Raw genomic sequence first — 13,470 nt, 5'->3', positions numbered from 1 at the left:
TGGTCGCCGATGATCGACCCAGTCCAGTTCCGCTACACTCTTCCCTCCCTTTTTTTAAGTCGTCGACCCCGAAGACTTCACAACTCACAACCTAGGTTCGGGTATCCCCTTGTCAAGTATTCACCTCACTTGAAACAAGGTTTGGTCACAGACACCAAATGTAGTAGGAGTTGAAAATGCACGGCCAGGCGGGGGTTCGAACCCGGGACCTCCGAACACTAGCCGGATGCTCTACCAATTGAGCTACCTGGTCGCCGGTCCAGTTCGAATTCCGCTACACTTATATCTGGTACATATCGAGGACAATTTTAACGCTGGTGTTCATTACCAGATACAAGTGCTAAGTTATGAAGGTGGTTGGTGTAGTGTAGTCTGTGCTATCGTAGTTGCACCCCGACACAAAATGCAGATTCTAGTGCCACTCAGTTAGCCACAGAGACACAAAATGGAAAGGAATTCAAGTCTCTCATGGTGCGGAAGGACGTTCACTGTTACAGATATAGGGTTTAATTGATATCACATGAATATTTAGTTGATACAGTTTTTATTTCTATTTGTTTAAATATTTTACCGCAATTTTATTGCTTGACTTCACTGCCACGAAAAACTGATATAAGCTCTTTACTTCTTCTCTGATTGACTTGCAAATTAGTATATACATGTAGCCAATATCTTACGTATTTTTTCGTTTCATATTTTTTCAGGAATGTTGCATTTTGAGGCTGACAGGCAGCCATTTGGATTTGGACTGGCAGAGGGGGTTCGACCCCTAGCGGAGACATGCATTTATATTTAATTATTTTTTTATTACTCATGCGCTCTGGTCTGCTGGTTACTACGGATTATGTTATATGACATTGTCTAATCAGCCTCTATGGTGTGTAAAATATAACATTTTTCTCCGAATAGTTTGTTTAAACTTAGTGTTTCGATTTTGTGACTGTTGCACATGTACTGTACATGTATTTACCTACTGAAAGTTTTTCAACTTTACAACAACTTCCTTTTCAAAATGCTCATGTCACATAACAGATTAAACACATTTGTATCCATGTCCCCTAACCATATGTTCCGTTCCTTCAGTTTTATATGAAATAAGACTTGCGCAAGAATTGTCTCCAGAGTCTCTCCAGAGATCAGGAGATACGCTTCCAGTACTGTTATAGTAGACTGTGTTATCCCGATTTATGTATTCTTCCTGAGTGCTCTACCTTCCTCAGACCTCAGACTATTAACTGCAAAACGTAATTATAAAACATTAGAATATAGGCTTAAGCGGGAGTATAAGCGACACGAAGGAAATATGCTAGAATTTAAAAAAAAACGCAATCCACGGCAATTTTTTAAACTATTTAAAAAATCCAAAACAAACAGAATTATCTCCTCACTCGATTTAGATGATTTTTATCTACATTTTAAAAATCTCATGGATGTAGATAATGGCGCATGTACAGACCTACCTGATGTTGATTTAGAACCAGTGTACGAAGGTCTTGATCATTTTATTACAGCCCAAGAAATTATTAAGGCCATTAACAATTTAAAGTCAAATAAGAGCTGCAGTGAGGATTTAATAATTAACGAAATTTTTATTCGAGGAAAACTGTTGTTATTACCATATTCAGAAAGATTATTCAATGCTATTTTTAATCTGGTTTTTTCCCGGAAGTTTGGTCACAATCTTGCAGTGTGCCAATTTCCAAGAGAGGTAGCGTTAATGAGCCTAACAATTATCGTGGTATATCTATTGTAAGTTGTTTTGGTAAATTGTTTACCACTATTTTAAATAACAGGATTATGGATTGGGAGAAAGAAAATAGTATTTTGACAGATGCACAATTCGGATTCAGAAGGGGAAGTTCAACAATCGATGCCATTTTTGTGTTACAAACTTTAATCAATAAGAGACTAAGAAATAAAGAAAGACTTTATGGTTGTTTTATAGATTATAGGAAAGCTTTTGATTTTATCGATAGGGGGAAATTATGGAGTAAACTGATTAACGTTGGGATTCGGGGAAATTTAAAAAAAGATATTTTTTCACTATACGAAAACGTCAAAGGTTGCGTTAAGTTTAATGGTCAACTGAGTCAGTGCTTCCCTAACAGAACCGGGCTCTTACAAGGAGAAATATTGTCACCAATACTGTACTCAATATATGTAAATGATTTTGAAATGAATTTCATTAGTGATAATTGTCCTAGTTTTGAACTGCAAATGCTTAATCTCTTTTTATTGATGTATGCTGACGATACAGTCCTATTTGCCGATAGTCCAGAAGGTCTACAGTGCATGTTAAACTCCTTATATGATTATTCTAAAAAATGGAACCTGGAGGTGAATGTCGAAAAAACGAAAATTATGGTCTTTAGAAACGGTGGGAAAATTAGATATAATGAATCGTGGAAATATAATGAGCTGGATGTAGAAATTGTTAATAGCTTCAAATATCTAGGTATGCTTTTTAATTACAATGGAAAATTTACAAAAACACAGAAACATCTGGCAGAACAGGGTAGGAAGGCATTATTTTCGTTAGCATCTGCCTTTAAAAACCATTGCCTTAACATAGAAACGTACTGCTCAGTTTTTGATTCACATGTAAGTAGTATATTATGTTATGCAGCCGAAATATGGGGACAGCACAAAGCGCCTGATGTAGAAAGAGTACACTAAAACTTTTGTAAGAAAATACTGAAGGTTCGAAAATCTACAAGTAATGACCTAGTATATTGTGAATTGGGTCGTTTTCCTATGTTGGTTGTTAGGAAACTAAGAGTGTTTAAGTATTAGCTAAAATTGAAGAAAACAGAAAACCTAATTGTGAAAACTTGTTATGATGAACGTGGGAGAGAAAACGATGAGTGGGTAAGTAATATCAAGACTGAATTAGCAATATTAGGGCTTGATTATATGTTCGATGCTTTCATTCCGATCAACTATGCTTTTCAAATAATAAGACAGATTAATCGACATTACCACCCAAAACATTCTAGCAAAGATATCTGTTTCACCAAAAGGTTTATTATATCAACATTTGATAGATCATTTCTGTGTCCAGCTTTATTTACGTAAACCTATTGAAGATAAATATAAACATATGATTACAAAATTCAGGCTGTCATGTCACAAACTGAATATTGAATTCGGTAGACATGGTATTATACGTAGAAACAGAATATGTAATAAATGTAATTTAAGAGATGTAGAGGATGAATTCCATTTCATTTTGATATGCCCTTATTATAATGATTTAAGGTTAAGATTTATCAAACAATATTATCATAAAAGACCATCTGTTTTTAAATAAACGCATCTTCTAAGTGTCCATAATGTAAGAGAATTGTCCAATTTAGGTAAATATCTTTACCTAGCATCAAAAAGGCGTAATTGAAAACTGTATTGATCATATAGACAAATGTATTATATATATAGATATAGATATTATCTTGGTTATTATCCTCTATATCTTGATAATCATGATATGTTTTCTAAGTAAAACCATTTTGAAAGATACATGTATATTTTTTTTTCGAATTATCGTTTCATGTAAAATGTAAAATGAATTTATGAAATTACATGTCACTTGCACCATAATATGATATTATGTTGGTCACTCTCCTTTTTACATGTATAATTTATTAATTGATATGTTATCATATGTTGTCATTTTCACCTATGGGCCGAAAGGCCTACGGAATAAAATGAACTGAACTTCCAAAATCTGAATGTCGCATGGCGTTTGTCGACTTACAACATATCCATTTCTCTACATGAACAGCTCCCTCGTTGGCTATAGTGAAAACATCTTGACCATGCTTCACGTAGGTGAAATCGATATATTCCTATGTAAGCATATTTTTTGTGTGTATTTCTAGTCAAATCTCAAAATAATATAACTAGTCTGGATTAAACCTATATTTTATTCTATATTAAATGTTTTCGTCTTCAGGCAGACACAACGTTATCACAAACCATATACATGTTAATGTGGTCGTAAGTAATTTATGTTATAAACCTCAGGTTACTGTCAGGCGCCTGTATCTGATTAATAATGATAGAATATATATATACGTTCCTGATAGTAGTAGGGGTTGATATAATATTTTTCTATCATTACTAACCAGTTGCAGACGTCTGTGGGATATGATATATAATTTAATTGACACGGTAAGTTAGTTGCTGCATTTTATTTATTTATCTACTTAATTATCTATTTATTGATGTATTTATTTATCACACTTCAGTGGCATATGAACGCGAACAAATTAATAGACTATGTCTTAATTGGTTTCACTGTAGTGAAATTATGGTTTGCAACCTTAATAACATTCGGGATACCTCGTATTCTTTCTTTGCTACAATATCGTTGATTCTAGAAATTCCGATATTACATATAGGAGTTATCGGACTTAGGTCAGCCATGCTAATATATTTCGTAAGGTGATGCACAAGGATTAAAAAGACTCCGAAGTAGAGATGTTTTCCGTCAATTCTACGGTACCACAGGTGAAATAGAATTTGTATCTTGTTTGTATTTAAGTTACCTATTTTGTTCGTGTGCTATTATTATTAGATAAACGAATATCAGTGTAAATGTCATCTGATGAAATGACCAGATGTCGAGACTGCTGGCAAAAAAGGTTCCTGTTTGATAACAATCGTCACTTACTCTAATACGCTACCTGTAATAATACAGATTAACGGGACAAGTCAATATGCTTTTCAAGGGAAGGGTACAGACTCCTCTGGTCCTTTATCTTACTGCCCGTATTCCCTAATCGTATTTCATTTCCCTTTCAAATGAATATGTCTTCAATATATTTATTTGGTTATGTAAGTATTGTATCAATCAGTTTGTTTTGATTTTCAATCGGATTATAAGTTGAGAGTTTTTTTTAAAACCAAATGAAATTTGAAACAGTTTATGAATTACTTTCATGGGTTGCACAGTATAGATTGTAGATCAAGTGGACCTAAATCATATGATATTATCACAAATTCTCAAAAACTACCTACCATGTATCTGTAATGCAAGGGTTTCCTCTGATATAAATATGACAATGCATATAGTCTGTACAAGCAAGTTACATAACATCAAGGCTGTTCATACATCAGTCTTTATGAGAATATTTAATGCATTGAAATGATCCTTCTGAAGTTCAGCCACAGTTTGAATACAGTCAACTGGCCATGGCCATACATTGAAAAGGCTGTCAATTAGTTGAGTTGGTTGTTTCCTAACTTAAAACATCAAGGTACAACATTAAGGCTTGTCCGATACCAGACTTAATTGCTGTTACGATCGGACAAGTGAAAGTATCAAAACACTCATCCGACAGGACAACAAGTAACAAATATGTCTTCGTGTTGTTTATTTGTATTCTGAATTCAACATTCACAACATTTTTCTTAATTCTAACAGTAAAAAAAAACCAATACTATTACATTGTGTACAATGAAACTTTCATAATGTAAGTAGTTTATTTCGGAATTCTATGGAAATGATACCTAAACTTCTGAGGGCTTTTGGAAATATGCAATCAAGGCTTATTGGTGTGTTTAAAGTAAATATGCATAATGGTGTGAATTTGTCAAGTGCTGCACTACTGCATTTCTACAAATTATGTTCTATTATTTTAGTCAGTGTGTTTCTATTCTTAAGAGAGCAAGTTTAGTTTCTTTAAATCAAAGACAGACAGTTGCTGTAGCATTTTTTTGAGATCTGACATGAGGCCTTATATATTTTTGACTGGAGTCATGGAGTCACTGTTACTACAAAAAGATTGTCAACATCCTCACTTTACCAACTTCATTAATGATCCAAGTGTTTGATGCTTCGTATGTACTTTTTACATCCATCATCTCTTGTATAAATGTGCATTTCAACCAACTAGGGTAAAGAAAAAACACGGTTACTGTTACTAACAATAGATTTTCAACATCCTCAATATACCAACTTCACTGATAATCCAATTGTCCTGAAACTAAATACAGTTACTCACAACTGTCATGTTTTATATTATGATGTTTGTTGAAATCGATATTGAAATTTGGGTTTCAACATTCTGGGGTCAAAATTGAGGTCACTGTTACTATAAATAAATTTTATTGTCCCAAATTTAGTGATTTCATTAATTATCGGAATGCACTGACTCCTAATACATTTACTTGGAACTATATAACAATATATCATCCTTAATGTCACATGAATAGCAAAGGAGATGTTGCTTTAGATGCCTTGTTAATGATACAACTTGTAGATATTTATCACACTATTGAAGAAGTCTTGACTTTGAATTTATTTACAGCTTTAAATTTATTTTATGATGCAGTGATATGTTGGTCTAAGTATTAGTTTTTGTTTGATAGGTTGCTGCAGCACTTGCCCAGATTCCAGCATTACTGAACCATGCGAGAAACAGCAATTTCTCCAAGACTCTCAGTACATCTTCTCACATACCCAACAGGAAGGACAGGCCTCCTCGCTACCACAGACATGCATCAAGACATAAAGCACAAACCATGGAGGAGCTCATCGCCATCTGCAATGTAAAATCATATCTCGCTAATTACCAGACTGTTTTTTATCCCCGCGAAACGCATTTGGGGGGGATATTAAATTGGGCTCCGTCCGTCCGTGTGTCCGTACGTGATTCTTTTCCGGGCTATAACTCCATAACTGTTCAACGCAGCTCCTTGAAACTTTCTGTATATATCAGACTAGTGCCCTAGTTGTGCCTTTTGCTATTGCGGACCTTCCATTTTCGGTATTTTTTCTGTCACCATGGAAACTTAGTCAAAAATACCAAATTACTGTTTCCGGGCTATAACTCAAAAACCGTTCGACGCAGCTCCTTGAAAATTATTTCTGTATATATCAGACTAGTGCCCTAGTTGTGCCTTTTGCTATTGCGGACCTTCCATTTTCGTTTTTTTTTCTGTCACCATGGAAACTTAATAAAAAATACCAAATTACTGTTTCCTTTTGTTTCCGGTCTATAACTCCATAATAATAAAACCGTTCGCCGCAGCTCCTTGAAACTTTCTGTATATATCAGACTTGTGCCCTAGTTGTGCCTTTTGCTATTGCGGACCTTCCTTTTTCGGTATTTTTCTGTCACCATGAAAACTTAGTCAGAAATACCAAATTACTGTTTCCGGGCTATAACTCGAAAACTGTTCAACGCAGCTCCATGAAAATTTCTCTATATATCAGACTAGTGCCCTAGTTGTGCCTTTTGCTATTGCGGACCTTCCATTTTCAGTATTTTTTCTGTCGCCATGGAAACTTAATCAAAAATACCAAATTTCAGTTTCCTTTTGTTTCTGGGCTATAAAAATATAACTCCAAAACTGTTCAATGCAGCTGCTTGAAACTTTCTGAATATATCAGACTAGTTGTGCCTTTTGCTATTGTGGACCTTCCATTTTCGGTATTTTTTCTGTCACCATGAACACTTAATCAAAAATACCAAATTACTGTTTCCTTAATAACTGTTACTTTGAGCTTGATATATACATGTATTTGGGTTTTCATACCAACTGCCAAGCTTTGCGGCTCCTTGTTTATGATATTATTTCTACACATTATGTTAACCATGTGTAAGGATTTCTATTGAATACCATTTAGGTATCCATCCTCGAAGATTACCACTTGTAGCACTAATTAAAACGATTGGAGTGTTGGTTCTTTCACATCTTTAGTTGTTCCTTCTGTTGGCAGTATAAATTCTTGAAATATCAAGATGAAATCATTGCGTAGATAATCACCATTACAATTGAATAAGATTTACATACTTTTGTGATAAGGAAAATGCATACATGTATGAATATGATAAGTAAAATTATATTTTGTTTTTTTTTGAATTCCAGGAATGTTTGGAAGCAAAAGCTATCCAGATTGTTCCACAAAATGTGAACAAAACGGAACTTAATGTATGCAAGAACAATCCACTGAGAAAAAGTTCTCATGCGCTGTGTACCTCCAATATTTCTGCACCTACTTTTTTTGAAAATAAAACTGGTAAGTTGTGATTTGATGGTGTGTATTGCTTGTACATGATCTTGTAATAAGGTTTCTGATGTATGACTCAATCTTGACAAATTTTTCTAATATTTTTTGCAGTACTGCAAATACTATTTACAGGTAAAATAACATAAATATACTGTAAAATAAGGAATTTAGTTTGATTTTGATTTTAATAATTAGATGGATTTGAACATGAGCAAATGGAGGCTGCTATGTTTAATAAACCAACAGCATTAATCCTTTATGAGATACCACTTATCCCTAAGTTTTACCTATCAATACTGAATTCAATAAGTAGCCAAGTTAGCTGTTCGATATTAATGTTGCACTTCATCTATTGAGCAGCTTACAGCTGTTGGCCACACTGTTAATTTATGATCTGGTCAGAAGTATACATGTATATTGGTACTACATGTGGTATGTGATGGTCCTAAAGAGCTCTTGTTAGTATGCTGCATAATCTCTCGTTTTCCTTTGTGTTATCTTGTCTTTCAGATCATGAGAACAATACTAAGTAAAGGAACAATAATCTGTTTTTATCCCTGTAGGATTCCCAGAATCAGGACTGAGGTCTCCAATCCCCGGACAGATCAATCTTCATCATTTATTTAGTTCAGCCAGGAACAGTATCAGTAAGTGTTGTAACTTGACCAGGAACAGTATCAGTAAGTGTTGTAACTTGACCAGGAACATTATCAGTAAGTGTTGTAACTTGACCAGGAACAGTATCAGTAAGTGTTGTAACTTGACCAGGAACAGTATCAGTAAGTGTTGTAACTTGACCAGGAACAGTATCAGTAAGTGTTGTAACTTGACCAGGAACATTATCAGTAAGTGTTGTAACTTGACCAGGAACATTATCAGTAAGTGTTGTAACTTGACCAGGAACGGTATCAGTAAGTGTTGTAACTTGACCAGGAACAGTATCAGTAAGTGTTGTAACTTGACCAGGAACGGTATCAGTAAGTGTTGTAACTTGACCAGGAACGGTATCAGTAAGTGTTGTAACTTGACCAGGAACAGTATCAGTAAGTGTTGTAACTTGACCAGGAACAGTATCAGTAAGTGTTGTAACTTGACCAGGAACAGTATCAGTAAGTGTTGTAACTTGACCAGGAACAATATCAGTAAGTGTTGTAACTTGACCAGGAACATTATCAGTAAGTGTTGTAACTTGAAAAAAAAGCGAAAAGAACTCAGTTGTCATTTTATAACACAAGTAACTTTGTTTTAACTCACAAAATGTACATATGCCAGTATGATTAAGTAAATAACAGGCTGATGTTGGGTGCCTTGTTACCAAGATTAACTTTGATATTCTTTGTTGGTGACAGTGTTTGAACAGAGAAGAGGATTTGAATCCAAAAAGAGAAGACAAGAGGCTGCTGACCAGGAAGCAAAATCCAAGGTCGGTATGAGTGTCTAATTATTGTACAGTTGACATTAAAGGTTGGGATGAGTGTCTTATTACGGTACAGATGACATTTTGTTTAATCCAACTAATGGAGTAGACATTGAGAATGTATCATTTTCACCTTTGTTCTGTCAAAGGAAAATATTTCTCTCGCCATTGACAGATGTTTCCACACTTTCTTGTGAGATTTCCTCATCTTAAGGTTTAGACTTGGGATTCCTCATTCACAACAATTGTATAGTGTCACAGCAAATTACCAATTATAGATATAACACATTAGTCTACATGTAATAGGCCCAACAGATAGTATCATTGACAGTGAGGTGAGAACATATTATCCCCCTCTTGTTGAGATCTCATCACCTTATATCTTTCCCAAGGAGGTGAAAGCCTTTATCTTTGTCCTACTCTGTAGGAGTGTTGTCCTAGTCTGTAGGAGTGTTGTCCTAGTCTGTAGGAGTGTTGTCCTACTCTGTAGGAGTGTTGTCCTAGTCTGTAGGAGTGTTGTCCTAGTCTGTAGGAGTGTTGTCCTACTCTGTAGGAGTGTTGTCCTATTCTGTAGGAGTGTTGTCCTAGTCTGTAGGAGTGTTGTCCTAGTCTGTAGGAGTGTTGTCCTAGTCTGTAGGAGTGTTGTCCTATTCTGTAGGAGTGTTGTCCTAGTCTGTAGGAGTGTTGTCCTACTCTGTAGGAGTGTTGTCCTAGTCTGTAGGAGTGTTGTCCTACTCTGTAGGAGTGTTGTCCTAGTCTGTAGGAGTGTTGTCCTAGTCTGTAGGAGTGTTGTCCTACTCTGTAGGAGTGTTGTCCTACTCTGTAGGAGTGTTGTCCTAGTCTGTAGGAGTGTTGTCCTACTCTGTAGGAGTGTTGTCCTAGTCTGTAGGAGTGTTGTCCTATTCTGTAGGAGTGTTGTCCTAGTCTGTAGGAGTGTTGTCCTAGTCTGTAGGAGTGTTGTCCTAGTCTGTAGGAGTGTTTTCCTAGTCTGTAGGAGTGTTGTCCTAGTCTGTAGGAGTGTTGTCCTAGTCTGTAGGAGTGTTGTCCTAGTCTGTAGGAGTGTTGTCCTACTCTGTAGGAGTGTTGTCCTAGTCTGTAGGAGTGTTGTCCTACTCTGTAGGAGTGTTGTCCTAGTCTGTAGGAGTGTTGTCCTAGTCTGTAGGAGTGTTGTCCTACTCTGTAGGAGTGTTGTCCTAGTCTGTAGGAGTGTTGTCCTAGTCTGTAGGAGTGTAAAGGTACTTCAGGTGATTGGTGTTACAATGACATTGAACCATAAACAAAACAATGACATTGAACCTTGAACAAAACGATGACATTGAACCTTGAACAAAACAATGACATTGAACCATAAACAAAACAATGACATTGAACCATAAACAAAACAATGACATTGAACCTTGAACAAAACAATGACATTGAACCATAAACATAACAATGACATTGAACCATAAACAAAACAATGACATTGAACCTTGAAAACAATGACATTGAACCATTAACAAAATAATCATTGAACCATAAACAAAACAATGACATTGAACCATTAACAAAATAATCATTGAACCGTAAACAAAATAATGACATTGAATTCGAACCATTAACAAAATAATCATTGAATCATAAACAAAACGATGACATTGAACCTTGAACAAAACAATGACATTGAACTTGAACAAAACAATGACATTGAACCTTGAACAAAACAATGACATTGAACCATAAACATAACAATGACATTGAACCATAAACAAACCAATGACATTGAATGTTAAACAAACCAATGACATTGAATCATAAACAAAACAATGACATTGAACCTTGAACAAAACAATGACATTGAACCATAAACAAACCAATGACATTGAACCTTGAACAAAACAATGACATTGAACCTTGAACAAAACAATGGAGGGATACGTTATTCCCCTTCATGGGATATCAATCTACTATATCCAGTTGATTCACTCTCATTATATACATGTTCACTGTACCCTTGGGCTAATATATCATGATAAAATGGAGGGTTCTCTTGCTATAGATACCAACTTAATAGTGAATGCCCTAATTGAGTAGCATGAAAGTTTGTGGGGATCTCATAACTTGACATAAGCTAATGTACTAGAATTGGTTTGGTTTTGTATTGTTTAACATTGTATCAACAGCTATGTTGATTTAAGGATGTACTATATATATAGCTAGGAACACTAGACTTATACAGATAGTGACATGGCCCCAAATGTATCTATAATGAACAGGAAACAAATCTAGAGGCCTCTTCTTAGATCTTCTCATTGTTGTTGTACCTAGTACCCTATGCCATGGCACAGCATCTGTTGTTCATCGTCCGTTAACATTTCCATTAAAACGCTACTAGTTCTGAACAACTGAGAAAATCCTTCTTTCCATTGAAGAATTAATGAAGGATTTGGTCAATATTTAATTTGAACCGTAGTTTGGAGAGGCATTAAAAAAGTTAGAAAAATAATTGTAATATAACTTAAATGAAAGTATTTTGCCAGGATTAAGTTATGCGGGCCTTCTGGGCCTTTGCTTACTTAACGTTTTATGTTGTGAAAGTTGTCTGTAAGCCTTGAATATTTTTACCCTGAGCAGTATCATCAGTGGCATACACGTGTTTTAATAGTACCTGAAATCGTTTTCAGAGTCAGGATGCTGAAGACCAGACCAAGAATACTGCTAAGAAGCCTATGCAGTATTTTGATAAATTTGGCCGTTATGTTCTAGCCGGAGTATTGATCTATCTTGCCATACGTAAGTAATTCACTCCAACTCAACAATTGTGTATATTTAGATGGTGGGTTATTAAGATAACTTCTTCTCTGTGGTCAGTCTCACCCACTGTCCACTGTGGTTTGTCTTGTAAACAGCATAAGCCATTCTCAATTTATTTAGTACAAGTAGATGAAAAGTTCATAGTTACTTGTGTGACAGGATACTATATACACCACATTAATAGAAGAATACTATATATACCACATCATAATAGCCTTTTCCCCATTTCCATAGGTTACTTCTCAGGCCGTGGATTAATGTTGGTTGATTTTGATGTTAAGCCAGTCAAGACGAACACATGCTTTGATGACGTACAAGGGGTAGGTAGCACGTCCAATGCTTTGATGACGTACAAGGGGTAGGTAGCACGTCCAATGCTTTGATGACGTACAAGGGGTAGGTAGCACGTCCAGGAAGCACTACGGGGGTTTTCATGGTATTTCTACATAAATTTCATGGATTTTCAGGTTTTTTTTTTAAATATCTAAAAGTTGTTTTGACAGTCTTACTCATGAGTTGCATTTTTACTGAAGACCTTTATTAGGGCCCCGCATCGAGAGATGCGGGTGCCCTATAGTAATCAGGTTGTCCGTCCGTCCGTCCGGCCGTCCGTCTGTCCGTTTTTTTTCTTCTGCACAAAAATGATTGAAGGAGATGAAGGATTTGTATCAAATTGGAACTGATGATTCCTCATGCATCCTAGATCAGATGTGTAGTATTTCATGCAAATCGAATTCAAAATGGCTGTTAGGCGGCCATATTGGATTTTAACATTAACATGAAAATACTGGATCTTTGTTGTTTTTAACTGTTCACTATTCGATTATGCAAAGTTGTCAAGAAATAAACCAAGAGTTAACTGACAGAATGATCAAACTCATAGTTCAAGGTCACAAGTTCTAAGGTCAACAGTCAAGGTCATCCTGGGTCGGCTTCAAAATGCCAGGTAATCTACCCTTTTGGATTTTAGCAGTCAAAACAATTTTGACATTTTCTTATCAATGAATGATCTTGTTTTTGATATGCTTTTATATAAATTTGAAACATTAGTTATAGCAGATTGCAGAATTGTTTATTAGGGCCCCGCATCAAAGATGCGGTGCCCTATAGTAATCAGGTTGTCTGTCTGTCCGTCTGTCCATTTTTTTCTTTTGCGCCAAATTATTGACAAGAGTTGGAGGATTTCGGTGAAAATTGGTACATAGTGGTATTTAGGGAAGCCAAACACAATGGTACCACTTAC

At 35.5% G+C, this 13,470-nt stretch overlaps 1 protein-coding gene across 1 annotated transcript in view; it reads left to right on the top strand.

The window, feature by feature from the left end:
* Nucleotides 1-4,399: 4,399 nt before the first annotated feature.
* The window catches only part of LOC117314701 (ATP-dependent zinc metalloprotease YME1L-like), a 30,068-nt gene continuing 20,997 nt past the window's right edge, over nucleotides 4,400-13,470 (top strand). The window contains exons 1-7 of the mRNA XM_033868792.1: nucleotides 4,400-4,509; nucleotides 6,373-6,552; nucleotides 7,876-8,026; nucleotides 8,581-8,664; nucleotides 9,367-9,440; nucleotides 12,098-12,206; nucleotides 12,462-12,547. Of these exons, the coding sequence (XP_033724683.1) occupies nucleotides 4,480-4,509; nucleotides 6,373-6,552; nucleotides 7,876-8,026; nucleotides 8,581-8,664; nucleotides 9,367-9,440; nucleotides 12,098-12,206; nucleotides 12,462-12,547 (714 nt within the window). The 5' untranslated portion in view covers nucleotides 4,400-4,479. The remainder of the gene's footprint in view (nucleotides 4,510-6,372; nucleotides 6,553-7,875; nucleotides 8,027-8,580; nucleotides 8,665-9,366; nucleotides 9,441-12,097; nucleotides 12,207-12,461; nucleotides 12,548-13,470) is intronic.

The sequence above is a fragment of the Pecten maximus genome, chromosome 2 (genome assembly GCF_902652985.1).
Source record: "Pecten maximus chromosome 2, xPecMax1.1, whole genome shotgun sequence".
Lineage (NCBI taxonomy): Eukaryota > Metazoa > Mollusca > Bivalvia > Pectinida > Pectinidae > Pecten > Pecten maximus.
The sequence above is the reverse complement of the archived record's forward strand: the minus strand, read 5'-3'. Positions and strand labels throughout refer to the sequence as shown.